At 39.4% G+C, this 16,031-nt stretch overlaps 1 protein-coding gene across 5 annotated transcripts in view; it reads right to left on the bottom strand.

The window, feature by feature from the left end:
* The window catches only part of Lmbr1 (limb development membrane protein 1), a 170,702-nt gene that overhangs the window by 48,078 nt on the left and 106,593 nt on the right, over positions 1 to 16,031 (bottom strand). For all 5 annotated transcript variants that reach the window (XR_010065654.1, XR_010065655.1, XM_063286221.1 and 2 more), the window contains one exon: positions 14,136 to 14,208. Coding sequence is in view for 3 of the 5 variants with exons in the window: in XM_063286221.1 (XP_063142291.1) it covers positions 14,136 to 14,208 (73 nt within the window). In the remaining 2 variants the exon portion in view is untranslated. The remainder of the gene's footprint in view (positions 1 to 14,135; positions 14,209 to 16,031) is intronic.

Below are 16,031 nucleotides of genomic sequence, written 5' to 3'. Positions count from 1 at the left end.
TATCCAGACCTTTACTCTGATCTTATCTGCAAAGTGAAAGTCACATTCACAGGTTTTGGGGATTAGAAATGGGGATCTTTAGATCATCATTTTTTACTTTCTTCTTTTTTAAAGTTCTAGAGAGTTTTGTTTCCTTTTCTCATACATCTTCTTGGCACATCTTGTTACATTTGGAGGTTAGGAACAAATCCTGTCTTGTACAAATTCTTTCCTGCCTCTCCAATTAACTATTAAGTCTCACTTGCCAAGTGATCCTCTTCTTCAATGACCTAAATAAGTACCCCTCCTTCTGTTTTCTGTCTTCACTGTTGCTTCCTTCATACCTATTTAGGGCAGAGGGTGCTCCCTATATAGCTGGAAGTTTATTAACTCTTGGTCTTTGGGATTAAAAAGCAAGAAGCCAAAAGAATTAAATCAGAAGAAGGCTAAACTGACTAGTAGAGGCAAACAGTGATCATTCTCAAGCAAAGATGCAAAGGAGTACTGAGCCACATTAGTTTTTATGAGCCTCTGTGGAAATTCAAATGCCTTCTTTTTTAAGACCCTAGATCCTAAGTTTCCTATGTGTGCCTCCTTATTTCCTCACATCACTAGAAATAGAGATCTAGTGCCACCTGTTGGCTGAAAGTTCTATGCTGTCTCCAGGGCTTCATTATTTTATTCATAAATATTCAACTTTTATTTTTATAAGAGTAGGGCTATATTGAGCACACAGATACTCAAGCACTGTGACCCAAAACTACTACAGTTTGACTACAAATTTAGTTTTCAGTTTCTGGCAACCAAAGCAAAAAGGAAGCAATTAGGTTGCAAAGCTAGTGGGCATCTCCAAGGGAAAGACGACTTGCAGGAGACAGCACAGGATTTTAAGATTGCTAAATATCTTTAAATCAAAGTATAAAATATCCAACAGTGATATTTTACTTCCAGGAATCATTTTGAAATGTGGAGAGAAATTAATAACTATTCTGAACTTTGGAAGAGAATGCATTTCTGGTGTCAGTTTGAAATTAAGTGATGAGAGTAGCAGCATATGTATGTCTACAAGACCTAATACAGATGTCTAGAACATTGAATGCATGTTTCTTCAAAGAAAAATAACTGAAGTGACATTTTGACATTTTTATTGTATGTCTATGGTGTGTTCCCTAAATGTATGTCTGTGGACCATGCATGCAGTGCCCTCAGAGGCCAGAAGAGGGTGTCAGACTCCCTATAACTGGAGTTACGGATGGTTGTAAACTGTTGTGTGTATGCTGGGAATTAAACCCAGGTCCTCTGGTACAGCAATCAGTAAGCCATCTCTCCAATCCCCTGAAGTCACGTTTCTGAAATGTGTTATTTATTTTAGGTGCCCCAATTCCCAATATACAAGAGGTGATGCTATCTTCCACATGAAAATCAAGAACACATTCCTACAATCCTCCAAAAAGTCACCACAAGTGACTTCTCTTCCTTTATTACATGCTAATATATTAATACCTAAGCAAAGAGCAAGCTTTGATGGACAGAATCTTTCATTATACATGACCAAAAGTCAACAATGGCCAGTATGAGGACTTATGACACAGTGTAAACAAACGCTCGACTATTATATAAATTTAAGCTGCACAAAAAAATGAAAACATCCTAAAAACTATATTATCATTATTTTATTTCAAAACAAACCTAAAATGTTCAGTGTCAGCATTGTCTAGTCAATAAGTCAAATCGTAGACAAAAACCTGTTTGGACAAGTCCTAAAAAATAAAAAGGGATTCTCCAAGAAAACCACAAAGCAGCTCACTTAAGGTCAATTTAACAGTATTATTCTTTTTTTCTCCCAGCCCCGACATAAGATTTCACTACCTCAAAGGAAATTGTAAGAGTATCTATTTGCATTCCCCCCAGATGATTGGCAGTCCAACACCAATTAGTTCAAAATTACACTGTTACTAGCATACAATAAAAACAACACCTTTCATCTTCCTTACACAGGTAAGAATACCTTCAGAGCCAATAACTTTGATCAAATGAGTATTTTTGATCCTGCCCCACCCATGTCTTTGGATTCAGGAAAACTGATAGCTGAAGGCATTCTTCCCAGCTTTATTCTTAAGCTGAAAAACTGGTGTGCTGCTGAAAATATTTTGCTCACAAGATAAGAAAAATTTCCCAAACTCCAGCACTTCTTCAATAACTAAGCCTACCCAATGGACAAAACAGTCTCAATATATGATCACATAAGATGTTCAAGGGCATTATTATTATTTAACTTAAAATATTATTTAACTTAAAATTTTAAAATATTATTTAACTTAAAAATATTATTTAACTTAAAATATACAATTTTAAAACAAACATACATTTCAACGTAGGCATGTGTATTAAAATAGATTGAGGCAATAAAATTATCCCCACAACAATTCTGTACCTTAAATAAATCAGGGTACTAAATTTAGTATTCTGTGAATATTATTCAAATTAGCAATTTCCAGTATAAACAGATTTATTTATTTTTCATTTAGCATTTGATCAAAAAGGTAGATTAAAAAATATGATTCAAGTAACTGTAAAATTTTAACTGCTTACAATTTTAAATTTTTCCAGCAATCCCATCTCCAAGAATGGGAGATTTTTCAAGTTTTGATAATTACTTCAAGTAACAAAAAAATAATTATTCAAGCCCAAAGCACCTTAGGGTTTACTGAGCAAAAGGATTGTCCCCAGAGAAACCACATGTGTTTGAGGCACCCAGAAGCTGAAGTCTCATTTTCAAGTCTCCAGTAGATCTGTTGTTTGTGTATTAACACAGGCTGTCTGTCGAAGAGACAGGCATGCATGCACGGACACACACACACACACACACACACACACACACACACACACACACACACACACACCATCTCTATACTATTAACATTATTGTCTCTTTTGGCTTCTGATGTCTCATGACTATTACTATGAACTTGGTGTTACAGGACTTCTAACATCAAAAAAATAAATAAAACGGTGGATATGCAAACCTACTTCCACAACTAATAATTGCAAGCAAGAGCAAAAATATTAAGACAACCAGCTTTAAGAATATTATATAATTTTAGATACAATGGAAAAATGCTTTGGTCCTTTTCTATTTTAGACACAAGCACTATAGATCTTAAATTAGACCAGATGTTAAGACCACCCTTTACCCTTCATATTTGATGCTGCCATCAAATATAGTAACCCTATCACTCACACAGACTGTGGTTTAAAGGGAGCTGACATTGTCTGGAATTCACATTCCAAATTTTAGAATGTGAGTTTTATAATACAACTTCTCCTACTAATTTCATGTATTATGCATGACAAATGATCCATTCTCTTCTGCTTTGTTTCCCAAAGCTGCCCTACTCACTGACATTTTGGTTTATATTTCCCACAGTCACTCTTGCAGCAAAAAATTTGTTTGAACTACATTTTATTATTATGAAAGTGACTCAAAGGGACCAAAAAGCCAAAGAAATTATAGCTTCTGTCAGTTCCATCCCTGTATTTACCAATGCTTTTCCGTATCAGATCTAGGCTGTCTGACTATGCCTAAACACTTTGCATAGAATCCCAGAGTTGAAGTCCAAAATATTTCCCTACAGGTATATAAATATATATTTTATGTGTAGGCAAACAAATACAGTAATCTATGCACATAGCCTACTATCGTACTCGACATATGGTGTTTATATCCCTATTCAAAGAGGCATTCTTTATTCAGTGATTAAAAACGTTTTGTGTTGGTCATAAATGAATGACATTAGATAAGCAATATCCTAACTGCCTGCAGTCTTGCCAGTAACACAAGGAGATGCCTAACAGAAACCACTATGACAAAGCAGCCACAGATACATCCCAAGTTTCAGTATCTTCACGAAACCCTGAAACTCTACTTCTAAGTAGCAAGACTCAAATATTGACAATGACACAGAAGCTGACGAGACCGCCGAGGTCCAGGAAGAGGCTGCACAGACACGTCTTATTTTTTTCAGTCCCTTTATTTTTCAGCCCAAAGATATTAAAACCTAGAAAAAACTGCTACGTCTTCTGTGCTCTAATAATAAAGAGTTAATGTAAGTTTCAATAAGAAGGGTTTTTAAAAAAAAAAAAAGATTAGGCTCACGAAGCTGGAGAGGGCTCAGTGGTAGAGCGCCTGGCTAACACGTACAAAGAGGGCCCAGTGTTCAATCTCCAGTATTAAAAAACAAACTTAGAATAAAGAAACTGCCACCCCCTCTAAAACTGATATACAAATTTTTATCACAAAGATGAAAATAGTACTTAACAGAATTGAATTATAGTTCAAAGACTATAATAGTTTAAAATAAATTACCTTAAAAGAACTGTAAATGTTTTGAACTCAAACAACAAAAAATAATTTCTATTCATTATGGAACTTCTAAAGTTATCCAGTACAGCCATGGGCTATACACACACAAAATCTAATTATTTCAATTAATGCAGCTGCATTACTTAAACATTTAAGTATGTTAATGATATATGCATTCTCTTAACACTGGAAGAAGCTATAAATGATTTTCTACTTGATTACTGTAATGGGTCCTCCCTGCAGGGTCCTGGGAGTAAACAGTTCTGGTTGCTCAGACTGTTTGGGTACAACAGTGGGGAAAACCCCTTATTTCCACCTGCCCAACCTCAGCTATTTACTGTGCCTCAGTGTCACCCTCACTAAACATGTTCACCAGGATTCTGTTTTCTCCTCTCACTGAGTTTCACTTCCCAAGCCTGCCTTCTTAATGCTCTACCTTGGTTTCGTTTGTTTCTTATCTACCCACTGATGCAAGGAACAACCTTGGGATACATATATTCCATATATCTAGCCTGTACCTGGCCCAGTAGAGCACACTTATGAGGCTCCCTGCCCATGTGGAGAGACAGGCATATCACAGAGGGGAAGGACTGTAGAGAAATAAAGCAGCTGAGGGAGGCAGTGTGCGGTAGAGGTAGGCAGTGTGCAGTAGAGGGAGGCAGTGTCCAGTAGAGGGAGGCAGTGTGCAGCTGAGGGAGGCAGTGTGCAGCTGAGGGAGGCAGTGTGCAGCTGAGGGAGGCAGTGTGCAGCTGAGGGAGGCAGTGTGCAGCTGAGGGAGGCAGTGTGCAGTAGAGGGAGGCAGTGTGCAGTAGAGGGAGGCAGTGTGCAGTAGAGGGAGGCAGTGTGCAGCAGAGGGAGGCAGTGTGCAGTAGAGGGAGGCAGTATGCAGTAGAGGGAGGCAGTGTGCAGTAGGAGGAGGCAGTGTGCAGCAGAGGGAGGCAGTGTGCAGTAGAGGGAGGCAGTGTGCAGTAGAGGGAGGCAGTGTGCAGTAGAGGGAGGCAGTGTGCAGCAGAGGTGCTTGAGGACGAAGGACCAATACTTGCTGCACTCACAAATATGGCAAGTCCTGCAGGAGGAGCATTGAGGCCAAGACCTAGAACAAAGAGGCAAACCTATTTTCATATCATATACATGGTTTGTCAGGCCAGTTGCTACTGTAGCTCCCAGTGTTCACAGTTGGGTAATACATGATTACTTTTCTTCCCCAGTAGCTTGCAATAGCATCTTCCTGCACTATGAAAACTAGCCAGTAGGAATGAAACGTCCAGATTTGAACCAGCCTAATTTATGCATGTATGTAGAATCTTCAGCAATTGGACCTTTCTGTCAAGTTTGGAAGGGTAACCAAAAACACTGTCTGTAATGTTTAGGGTCTCCGGAACGTCACCAGCCAACAACTCACAAAGTGGGAATGCAACCTGGCACTGTGGTTTTGTCAGCCCAAGGTATTTAGGAGGAGAATTGTGGTGCTATTACAGGGTAGTCCCATTAAAACTTATGTATGGGTATGTGTGCATCACATACTTTCTCTCATTTATGAATCTTGAACATCCATAAATGAGAGAAAATGTGATATTTATCTTTCTGAATCTGGGTTAATGACTGTTTCCAGATCTATTTATTATCTGTAAATGTCATAAATCCACTTAACTAAACAACTTACCATTGTGTAAATGTATCACACATTTATACATTGTGTAAATGTATCGGTTGAGGACATCTAGAAGTTTCTATTTCCTGGTTATTGTGAATAGAGGAGCAGTGAACACTAATCAGCAAGTAGCTCTATACAAAGACACAGAGCCTGATCTTGTGGCAGACATACCTCCATCTTTTTGAGGAAGATCCCCTCTGACTCCTATAGTGGCAGCAGCAGTTTGTACTCTCCCAGCAGTGACCAAGTGTTCCCCTATCCCTGCATCTTTGCCAGCATTTGTCCTCATTATTAGCTGTGTTCTTCCCGCAGTCCACTAGCTCACAGCACTCCTTCTCTAAGACTTTGTACCTCTGAGCATCATCTCTTCTTTTCTCAGGCCTCCTTTCCCAGCCTCTAGTACCTCACTGACGCATCAGCATCAGCCTTCAAGTTGGGTCTCATGCTATGTCAGGGTCAAGGCAGAGGACCTAACAGAGGACAGGGTGATCTGTTCTACAGGTGGAGGTTGAATTCAAAGGCATATGGCCCATATCCCAGACTAGGGACATCTGGGTTCTTTCCAGCTTCGGGCAATTATAAATAAGGCTGCGATGAACATAGTGGAGCACGTGTCTTTCTTATATGTTGGGGCATCTTTTGGGTATATGCCCAAGAGAGGTATAGCTGGGTCCTCGGGTAGTACAATGTCTAATTTTCTGAGGAACCCCCAGACTGATTTCCAGAATGGTTGTACCAGTCTGCAATCCCAACAATGGAGGAGTGTTCCTCTTTCTCCACATCCTTGCCATCATCTGCTGTCACCTGAGTTTTTGATCTTAGCCATTATGACTGGTGTGAGGGGGAATCTCAGGGTTGTTTTGATTTGCATTTCCCTTATGACTAAAGATGTTGAACATTTCTTTAGGTGTTTCTCAGCCATTCGGCATTCCTCAGCTGTGAATTCTTTGTTTAGCTCTGAACCCCATTTTTTAATAGGGTTATTTGTCTATCTGCAGTCTAACTTCGTGAGTTCTTTGTATATTTTGGATATAAGCCCTCTATCAGTTGTAGGATTGGTAAAGATCTTTTCCCAATCTGTTGGTTGCCGTTTTCTCCTAACCACAGTGTCCTTTGACTTATAGAAACTTTGCAGTTTTATGAGATCCCATTTGTCGATTCTTGATCTTAGAGCATAAGCCACTATTGTTTTCTTCAGGAAATTTTCTCCAGTGCCCATATGTTCGAGATTCTTCCCCACTTTTTCTTCTTAGTTTGAGTGTATCTGGTTTGATGTGGAAGTCCTTGATCCACTTGGACTTAAGCATTGTACAGGGTGATAAGAATGGATTAATCTTCCTTCTTCTACATACTGACCTCCAGTTGAACCAGCACCATTTGCTGAAAATGCTATCTTTTCTCAACTGGATGGTTTTGGCTCCTTTGTCAAAAATCAAGTGACCATCGCTGTGTGGGTTCATTTCTGGGTCTTCAATTCTATTCCACTGGTCTACCTGCCTGTCTCTGTACCAATACCATGCAGTTTTTTTATCACTATTGCTCTGTAATACTGCTTGAGTTCAGAGATAGTGATTCCCCTGAAAGTTCTTTCATTGTTGAGAATAGTTTTAGCTAGCCTTGTTTTTTTGTTATTCCAGATAATGTACAAATTGTTCTAACTCTCTGAAGAAATGGATTGGAATTTTGATGGGGATTGCATTGAATCTGTAGATCACTTTTGGTAAAATGGCCATTTTTAACTATATTAATCCTGCCAATCCATGAGCATGGGAGATCTTTCCATCTTCTGAGGTCTTCTTCAATTTCTTTCTTCAGAGGCTTGAAGTTCTTATACAGATCTTTCACTTGCTTGGTTAAAGTCACACTGAGGTACTTTATATCATTTGGGACTATTATGAAGGGTGTCATTTCCCTAATTTCTTCCTCAGCTTGTTTCTCTTTTGTGTAGAGGAAGGCTACTGATTTATTTGAGTTAATTTTACAACCAGCCACATTGCTGAAGGTCTTTATCAGGTTTAGTAGTTCTCTGGTGGAACTCTTTGGGATCACTTAAATATACTATCATATCATCTGGAAATAGTGATATTTTGACTTCTTCTTTTCCGATCTGTATCCCCTTGATTTCCTTTTGTTGTCTGATTGCTCTAGCTAGAACTTCAAGAACTATATTGAATAAGTAGGGAGAGAGTGGGCAGCCTTGTCTAGTCCCTGATTTTAGTGGGATTGCTTCAAGTTTCTCTCCATTTAGTTTAATGTTAGCAACTGGTTTGCTGTATATGGCTTTTACTATGTTCAGGTATGGGCCTTGAATTCCTATTCTTTCCAGGACTTTTATCATGAAGGGGTGTTGAATTTTGTCAAATGCTTTCTCAGCATCTAATGAAATGATCATGTGGTTCTGTTCTTTCAGTTTGTTTATATAATGGATCACGTTGATGGTTTTCCGTATATTAAACCATCCCTGCATGCCTGGGATGAAGCCTACTTGATCATGGTGGATGATTGCTTTGATGTACTCTTGGATTAGGTTTGCCAGAATTTTATTGCGTCAATATTCATAAGGAAAATTGGTCTGAAGTTCTCTTTCTTTGTTGTGTCTTTGTGTGGTTTAGGTATAAGAGTAATTGTGGCTTCATAGAAGAAATTCGGTAGTGCTTGTCTGTTTCAATTTTGTGGAATAGTTTGGATAATATTGGTATGAGGTCTTCTATGAAGGTTTGATAGAATTCTGCACTAAACCCGTCTGGACCTGGGCTCTTTTTGATTGGGAGACCTTTAATGACTGCTTCTATTTCCTTAGGAGTTATGGGGTTGTTTAACTGGTTTATCTGTTCCTGATTTAACTTTGGTACCTGGTATCTGTCTAGGAAATTGTCCATTTCCTGCAGATTTTCAAGTTCTGTTGAATATAGGCTTTTATAGTAAGATCTGATGATTTTTTGAATTTCCTCTGATTCTGTTGTTATGTCTCCCTTCTCATTTCTGATTTTGTTAATTTGGACACACTCTCTGTGTCCTCTGGTAAGTCTGGCTAAGGGTTTATCTATCTTGTTGATTTTCTCAAAGAACCAGCTTTTGGTTCTGTTGATTCTTTGTATGGTCTTTTTTGTTTCTACTTGTTTGATTTCAGCTCTGTGTGATTATTTCCTGCCTGCTACTCCTCCTGGGTGTGTTTGCTTCTTTTTGTTTTAGAGATTTTAGGTGTGCTTTGACTCTCTTTTTGAGAGGGGTTTTTACATATTAAATTCTCAATATTAATCCTCTGTCAGATCTATAGTTGGCAACGTTTCTCTCCCACTCTATGGACTTCTTCTTTACATGTACACCTGATTGCTTCTTTAGGTGTGCAGAAGCTATTTAACTTAAGGAAGTTCCACTTATCAATTGTTGGCGGTAATTCTTTGGCAAATGCAATCCTATACAGGAAGTCCTTTCCTACACCTATATGATGTATGGTATTTCCTGGGTTTTCTTCTAGCAGCTTCAACGTTTCCAGTTTCAAATTTAGTCCTTGACTCCACTTGGAGTTAGTACAAGATGGCAGATATAGCTCTTCTCGGTGGTGGACATCCAGTTTTCCCAGCACCATTTATTGAAGATGCTTTCATTTCTCCAGCTTATCTTTTTGACATCTTTACCAAATATTAAATGGCTGAGGTTACATGTACTCATGTTTGGATCTTAGATTTTGTTCCGTTGGTCTATTTCTGTGACAGTACCATATTGTTTGTATTACTACAGCTGTGTTATTGGTCTTACATCTGGAATGGTGTTCCCTCCAGCACTGACCTCTTCTGTTCAGTATTGTTCTGACTGCCCCAGGTCTTTTGCGATTCCATATGAATTATAAGACAGTTATTTTTATTTCTGTGAAGAATGAGATGGTGATTTTGACTGGGATTGCATTGAATCTATAAATAGCTTTAAGTAAAAATAGTCATTTTCACAATATTAATTCTACCAATCTATGAGCATGGGATGTTGTTCAATTTTTCTAGTGTCTTTATCTTTTTCTTCAAAGGTTTAAATTTTTCATTGTCAAGGTCCTTTATTACCTTGGTAAGGTTTATTCATAGGAATTTTATCTCCTTTGAGACTACTGTGAATAGGAATGTGGTGGCTTGAATAAGAATGCTCCCTATAGGCTAATATATTTGAATTCTTGGCCACCAGTGACTGGAACTATTTTTAAAAAATCAGAAGGCTTAGGAAGTGTATCCTTGTTGAAGACAGTGTGTCACTGCAGGTGGAGTTTGAGGTTTTCAAACCCTGTAGTAGGCCCAGGGGCTTTTGCTGTCCCACTCTCCCAGGCCCTACCCCTGCCTACAGACTAGGAGGTGGCTTAAATTTCCTTGTTTTTACTTATTGTTCCATAAGCCTCAACTCACCACAAAACTCTACACAAAGAACTATAGGTAGCTATGTAAAAGTAACATTTATTCTCATGTGTGATTGTCACCTCCCAGGCTAACTGCTAACCTAGGACTGGTCCTGAAAGCTTCTAGCCTCCTAAACAAACTTATCTACGCCTAGAATGCTTTCACCCTCTGAGATTTACTGCTGAATAAGCTCACCACATCTTTCTAGTTCCTTCTGGTCTCACAGTGCCTGGTTCAACACAGCTGTTCTAGCTCAAGCTCCTGTCCAAGCTGAGTGACTCACGCTGGCTTCTCTCTCTTGGCCTCTGACTAACTTTGGCAATATGCTCTAATCTTCTGGCTCCTTCTCATTCTCTGGCTCATTCGGCCTTCATCTGTGTCTAGCTTGTTCTCTCTAGCCAATGAGTCTCTGTATAACTGTCCCAGCAAAACTGCCTCCTTCCCTCTCTGTGCTGCTCTCTTAAGTAGCTTCCTTTTCCTGTCTCTTCTGGTGAGAATTGAGAAAATCCTATTCTGTCAAATCTTTCTCTGATTAGTCACTTTGTCTGCTACTCAATTAGACATCCTTTCAAGCATGGTGCTGCCTTCTACAAACTAACTTTACCTTCATTGTTTAGAATTAAAACTGTACAATAAGGTTGTATCTATATTATAGCCAGGGGGATTAAAAGTGTGTGCTAAAGACTGAGCCACACCAAAACTAGAAAAGTTGTCTTTCTCAGTGAATAATACAATCTCAGGATTCAGTGTGATCAAATGTCCTGTAACACAACTAAGTCGTGCTGAGAGTGGAAGAACAGTCCTCCCCAGAGAAAAACAGTCCTCCCCAGAGAAAAGCAGGCTGACTGGTTAATCCAACACCAAACCATCAGCCCTGAAAACATACATATAAGTGACATCATATGGTCTGAATAGGTTGTATTTATGAATATATGTATATATACACATGTATGTAACAGCAATTAATGAAAAATAGCCATGAATTTGAAAGAGCAAGGGGGGGTAATATGGGAGGGTTTGGAGTAAGGAAAGAAAAGAGGAAAAGAATCATAATGTCAAAAGGCAAAAGAAGTAATTTAAAAAGAAAAATCATCCAAAGACTTTAAAGTAAAACTTAAGGAAAGGTAACATATTAGTAGGAAGAGCAGCCAGATAATAAGGAATAAGCACAAATTAGGAAAAGCAGCCAAGGCTTGGGCTTCACCAAATATGGCACAGCCCCAGAACAAAGCAGGCTCCATTTCTAATCTACCAGTCAATGTGGCTTGAGCAAAAAAAGTTCAGCTATAAGACTGTATATATGAGGGTGAAGGCTACTGAGAGAGTGGCATGCTGCATCTCTGTTGAAGGACTGCAGAAAGTGGGAAATGATAAGAAAAGAGTTGAAGAAACAGGAAGGTTAGCTAGGAGTGTAGATGCCTGAGTGTAAGGCATCAGATCACTGCAGAGCACAAGACCAAGATGTTACAGACAGATAGAACACCATAACAGAAGTCCATGACACTTCCCAAAACACTGGAAAGGCTATAATAACAAGCATAGAAAAATCATAGATCAGAAAGAGTCATCAGAAAAGAGAGTTCTAGGGAACAAGGAGCTACTATCCAGGAGAAGCTGGAACGGCCTGCTAGCAGAAATGGCAGGACTACAAGAGGTCAAAGTGTTAGAGAAGAGAAGAGGAGTGAGCAGGACTCCAGGAGAAAGGACTGACTGACTGACTGCACGTAGGAAAGAGTTCAACAGTGCTGCACACTCCCCCAGAGTAGAGCTAAGCTGTGAGGTACTAGGCACTAGGGACACACGGCAGTGAAGAGAGCACAAAGGAGACTGAAGGTGTAGAAGTCACAAGTGGATTGATTACAGGAGCCAGGGAACAAGAAATCCTAGACGGCAATAAGATACTTAGAAACATAGAGTCAGGAGTCCAAACACTGGACTCATCTGTGCTCACCAGTCAGAGAATGAGGGCTAAGTACACCCTTTTCCTTGAACCTCCAGGCAGCATTTGAAGGAGGTTATGGGAGGAACACAAGGGGTAGAGTTCTGCCAGGATTGCATGGAACTCAGATCTCTGTGTAGAACTCTGTGGATCCCTCCTACTCTCTTATGTGTTTGGACACTAAGACTTTTTCATTTTTAGTCTTTCTTCTCCATCAGTCAACTAGTGTATCATCTTGAAATAGTCTTAATTCATCTGCACCACATCGAATGCAAAACCAGGGCTGGTGTTTAGAAAGTGGACAGGCTGAGAACAGGATGGCTTCCTTAGGGCACTGACCCTATACCCAAACACAGCTTTACTATTTCATTAACATGGCTTATGAAAAAGAACAAAACCACTCAACACTTTACACAGCAGCACTTTCAAGTATCAGAGAACACTGGAGAAGCCAGTGAGGCATTCCATGTTTCAGTTATACTAAGACATTTAAAAAGACATGGGAATTCCATGCCAGTACAGAGAGCTGGCTACAACATGCCATGCTACCTTCAAGGTGAAACAAGTCCTAGCCCCACAGCAAAGTCCTTCTTACCACCAGTCAATTATAGGGTCCGTCTAGAGCACTGAAAGGATGCACTAGAGAAAACACATGCCCCAAAGCTGCCTGTAATAATACCCCACAGCCCACACACTAATGCACCATTAGTAAAATGCCACCATCAATTCCACACACCAGCAGCATGACCATATCTTTAGAGTCTAATGCTCTTGCTGTTTTACAATTCTTCCCAGAGCAAGGGTAAAACATACTTTTGGTTATAATTTAAAATATAAAATACTTGCAACAGCAAAATGCATTTAACATTATACCATATATAATAAAATCCCTAAGAGGTTTAACTTACTAAAGACATACTTCTACTTTTTCCTAAAATTAGCAAATCATTGGGGTGGGAGAGATAGCTCAGTGGTTCAAAGCACGGCTTGCTCTTCCAGAGGACCCAGGTTTGATTCTTAGCACCCAAATAACAGCTCACACCGTCTCTATCTCTAGTTCCAAGAAATCATATGGCTTCTTCTGTCATCCATGGGCACTGTGTTACAGGACACAGACACACATGCAGCCAAAATACTCATATGTAACAAATACTTGTTTAAAGTTTAAAACAGCAAACCACCAAATGTTCTTTTCTTCTTGCTTCTTCTACTCTATGGATGTTAACCAATAAGCAACAAAAGCTTACAATCTTAATACAGTCAAATGTCAACTTGGTCTTAGAATCATTTATATAATAAATAATTCAGCCTATTAGTTTCTATCTGAAATAGTCCACAGTGGACAAACATGGCAACACTCTATAAAAGAGTTTCCCTAAAATAATTTCAAAGGCAATTTGACAAGTAGAATAGGTCCAATGGTGAAGGACTTACCAAGGCTTACCAAGTCTGGTATAAAAGTCACCTGATCCGACACTGTTCCCGAGGACCTTCAACTCTCGGCAGGAAGAAAACAAGCAGGCCCAGGTCACTGGGGCAGTGTGCAGACCTTTGGACTGCAGATGTCCAAGGAGATACTGTAGAAGTCTGAGGACCCCAGGGGCCACTACCTCCAAGGACACTAGTCCTCTGGCCCTGGCCCACCTGCCTCTAATTTTCACAGGCTCCCTGTGTCAGGAAGGTCCTTTGTCACTTACAAGCCTTAGAGAGGGTTATATTTCCATTCTTCAATTGTCTGTCTCTGTTGAATCAAAGAAGCTTTCTACCTGATCTAACTATGTAACACACATACCGTGTAATCTAACTATGTGACACACATACCGTGCAGTCTTCTCTGGAGCGCTTCTTCTTCTAGAGTAATCATATAAATTTGTTCATCCAGGTCTTCAAGAATCTAAATTGAAAAATAAACCACTCAATAACACAGTGTGACACACTCATGTTTATGACACCTCGGGCTCTCCAACCTATCATTTTTAGGACCATATGTTGTATTGACTCAAATAACTAAGACCCTAAAATTAAAATCTAATTCATGAAAATTTGAGTATATTTTACAATCTTTATTTTTAATACATTTATGTTTTTCTATTTTAGTACTAACCAAATTCTTCAAAACTTGATATAACATGCATCTAAATTGGATATTTTAAGGCTTAAGGGATTACACTTTGTAGCATTCTCAGGGGCTAACAGGGGCATGAATTTTAAACAGAGAGACACACAGCATATATATCTTTATGCACAAGCTATTATTTTAGAGCTAAAAGGAAGAAACCATCTAGTATATTTGTCTCCTGTGTGTTTTTTTTAAACCTACTTTCTAAGTCAAAAATCTGTAAGGTAGAGGCTGGAGAGATGGCTCAGTGGTTATGAGCACTGGTTGCTTTTTCAAAGGCCTATGCTGGCTTCTCATCAGGCACAAGCCAACTCGCAGCCATGTGTAGACTAGCGTCATCTCCATGGCAAGTCCTAGACCAGCAAGAATACACACTGGGACCCTGTCTTAAAATTAAAACAAAAAACAATAAAAATAAAACAAAACAAAAACCCCATAAACTGTATCAGAGATGCACAGGACATCCTGTTTTTGGTTCAGTTCGGTTCGGTTTGGTTTTTTAAACTAGATACAGTTAAGTACTTCCATAGGTACTGGAAGCTCAGGCCATAAAATCCACTCAAGACATAGCCCTAAAGAAGTATCGTGTTTATAGACACTCAACTGCAGGGAAAAGCTCTCATCAATCACCATCTGGTGGGATAGTGTCTCTACTGTCTCAAAGCTGGTAAAACCTAAAACGTCTATTCAGTTCTGGACTTATTAACCTACTGTCCTATGAAAAGACTCCTGGCACTGAAGGAAGTATGAAAGTTAACAGCAGTGCTCTCTCTCTCTCACTCAAGCCCAAGTTACTGATTCCAGGAAAGCAATAAGATGGGCAGAGTTACTAGAGAAAAGTAAGGATGGTATAACTACTTCTGTGTACCTGCCAACTTGACAAGTTGCTCTAAAATTATGTGGTCCCCATCTGAAAACATTCATAAAGCAATCCACAGCTTTCATCCTTTCACAAGTTTCTACCATCCCTTCACCTGACATGAAGCTTCTACCAAATAGAGGTGCAACTAGATCCACAGTGGGAGTAATAGAACAATAAAAACAAAATAAATAAGCAGAAGTAGATAATAAACAATGACACAGGATGACCATCACATGAGGGGAGGAAGGGGAAGGAAACCTCTCAAGAGACCTTACTAAGGCTGAGAAACACCACATGCTAGAAATCATGAGGTCATCAGTGGGCGTGGTCTATGATGAGATCAACTGGATAACCAATGGAGTGCAACTCAAAATTGTGACTCTTGGGGGTGGGAACAAGAACTCTTGTTGTTTTCTATCACTTCCCACTATTTGAATTAAATTGGATTTCCTTTTTGAGAGTAAATGACTGATAATGCTAACCATAGCTGAGTGACTACAGGATCTCAGAGGTGTGCCATGTGCCTCTGAGTATCCCAGCACTTCCTACCCTAAGAAGCAAAAGCTTCATGGAGAAATTCCAAGTGCCTTCAGGGTCTTGGCTCATTCCTATGGTGGACTAACAGGAATTCAGTCATGGGCACCCATGGAGACAGCAACCAAGAATTCCACACAGTAACTTTGAGGTTAAAATAAATGTCAAAACTGAGGCTTAAAGTCAGCAAAAGTCAGAGGGA

This window comes from Rattus norvegicus, chromosome 4, assembly GCF_036323735.1.
Source record: "Rattus norvegicus strain BN/NHsdMcwi chromosome 4, GRCr8, whole genome shotgun sequence".
Taxonomy (NCBI): domain Eukaryota; kingdom Metazoa; phylum Chordata; class Mammalia; order Rodentia; family Muridae; genus Rattus; species Rattus norvegicus.
This window is presented reverse-complemented; position numbering and strand designations above follow the sequence as displayed.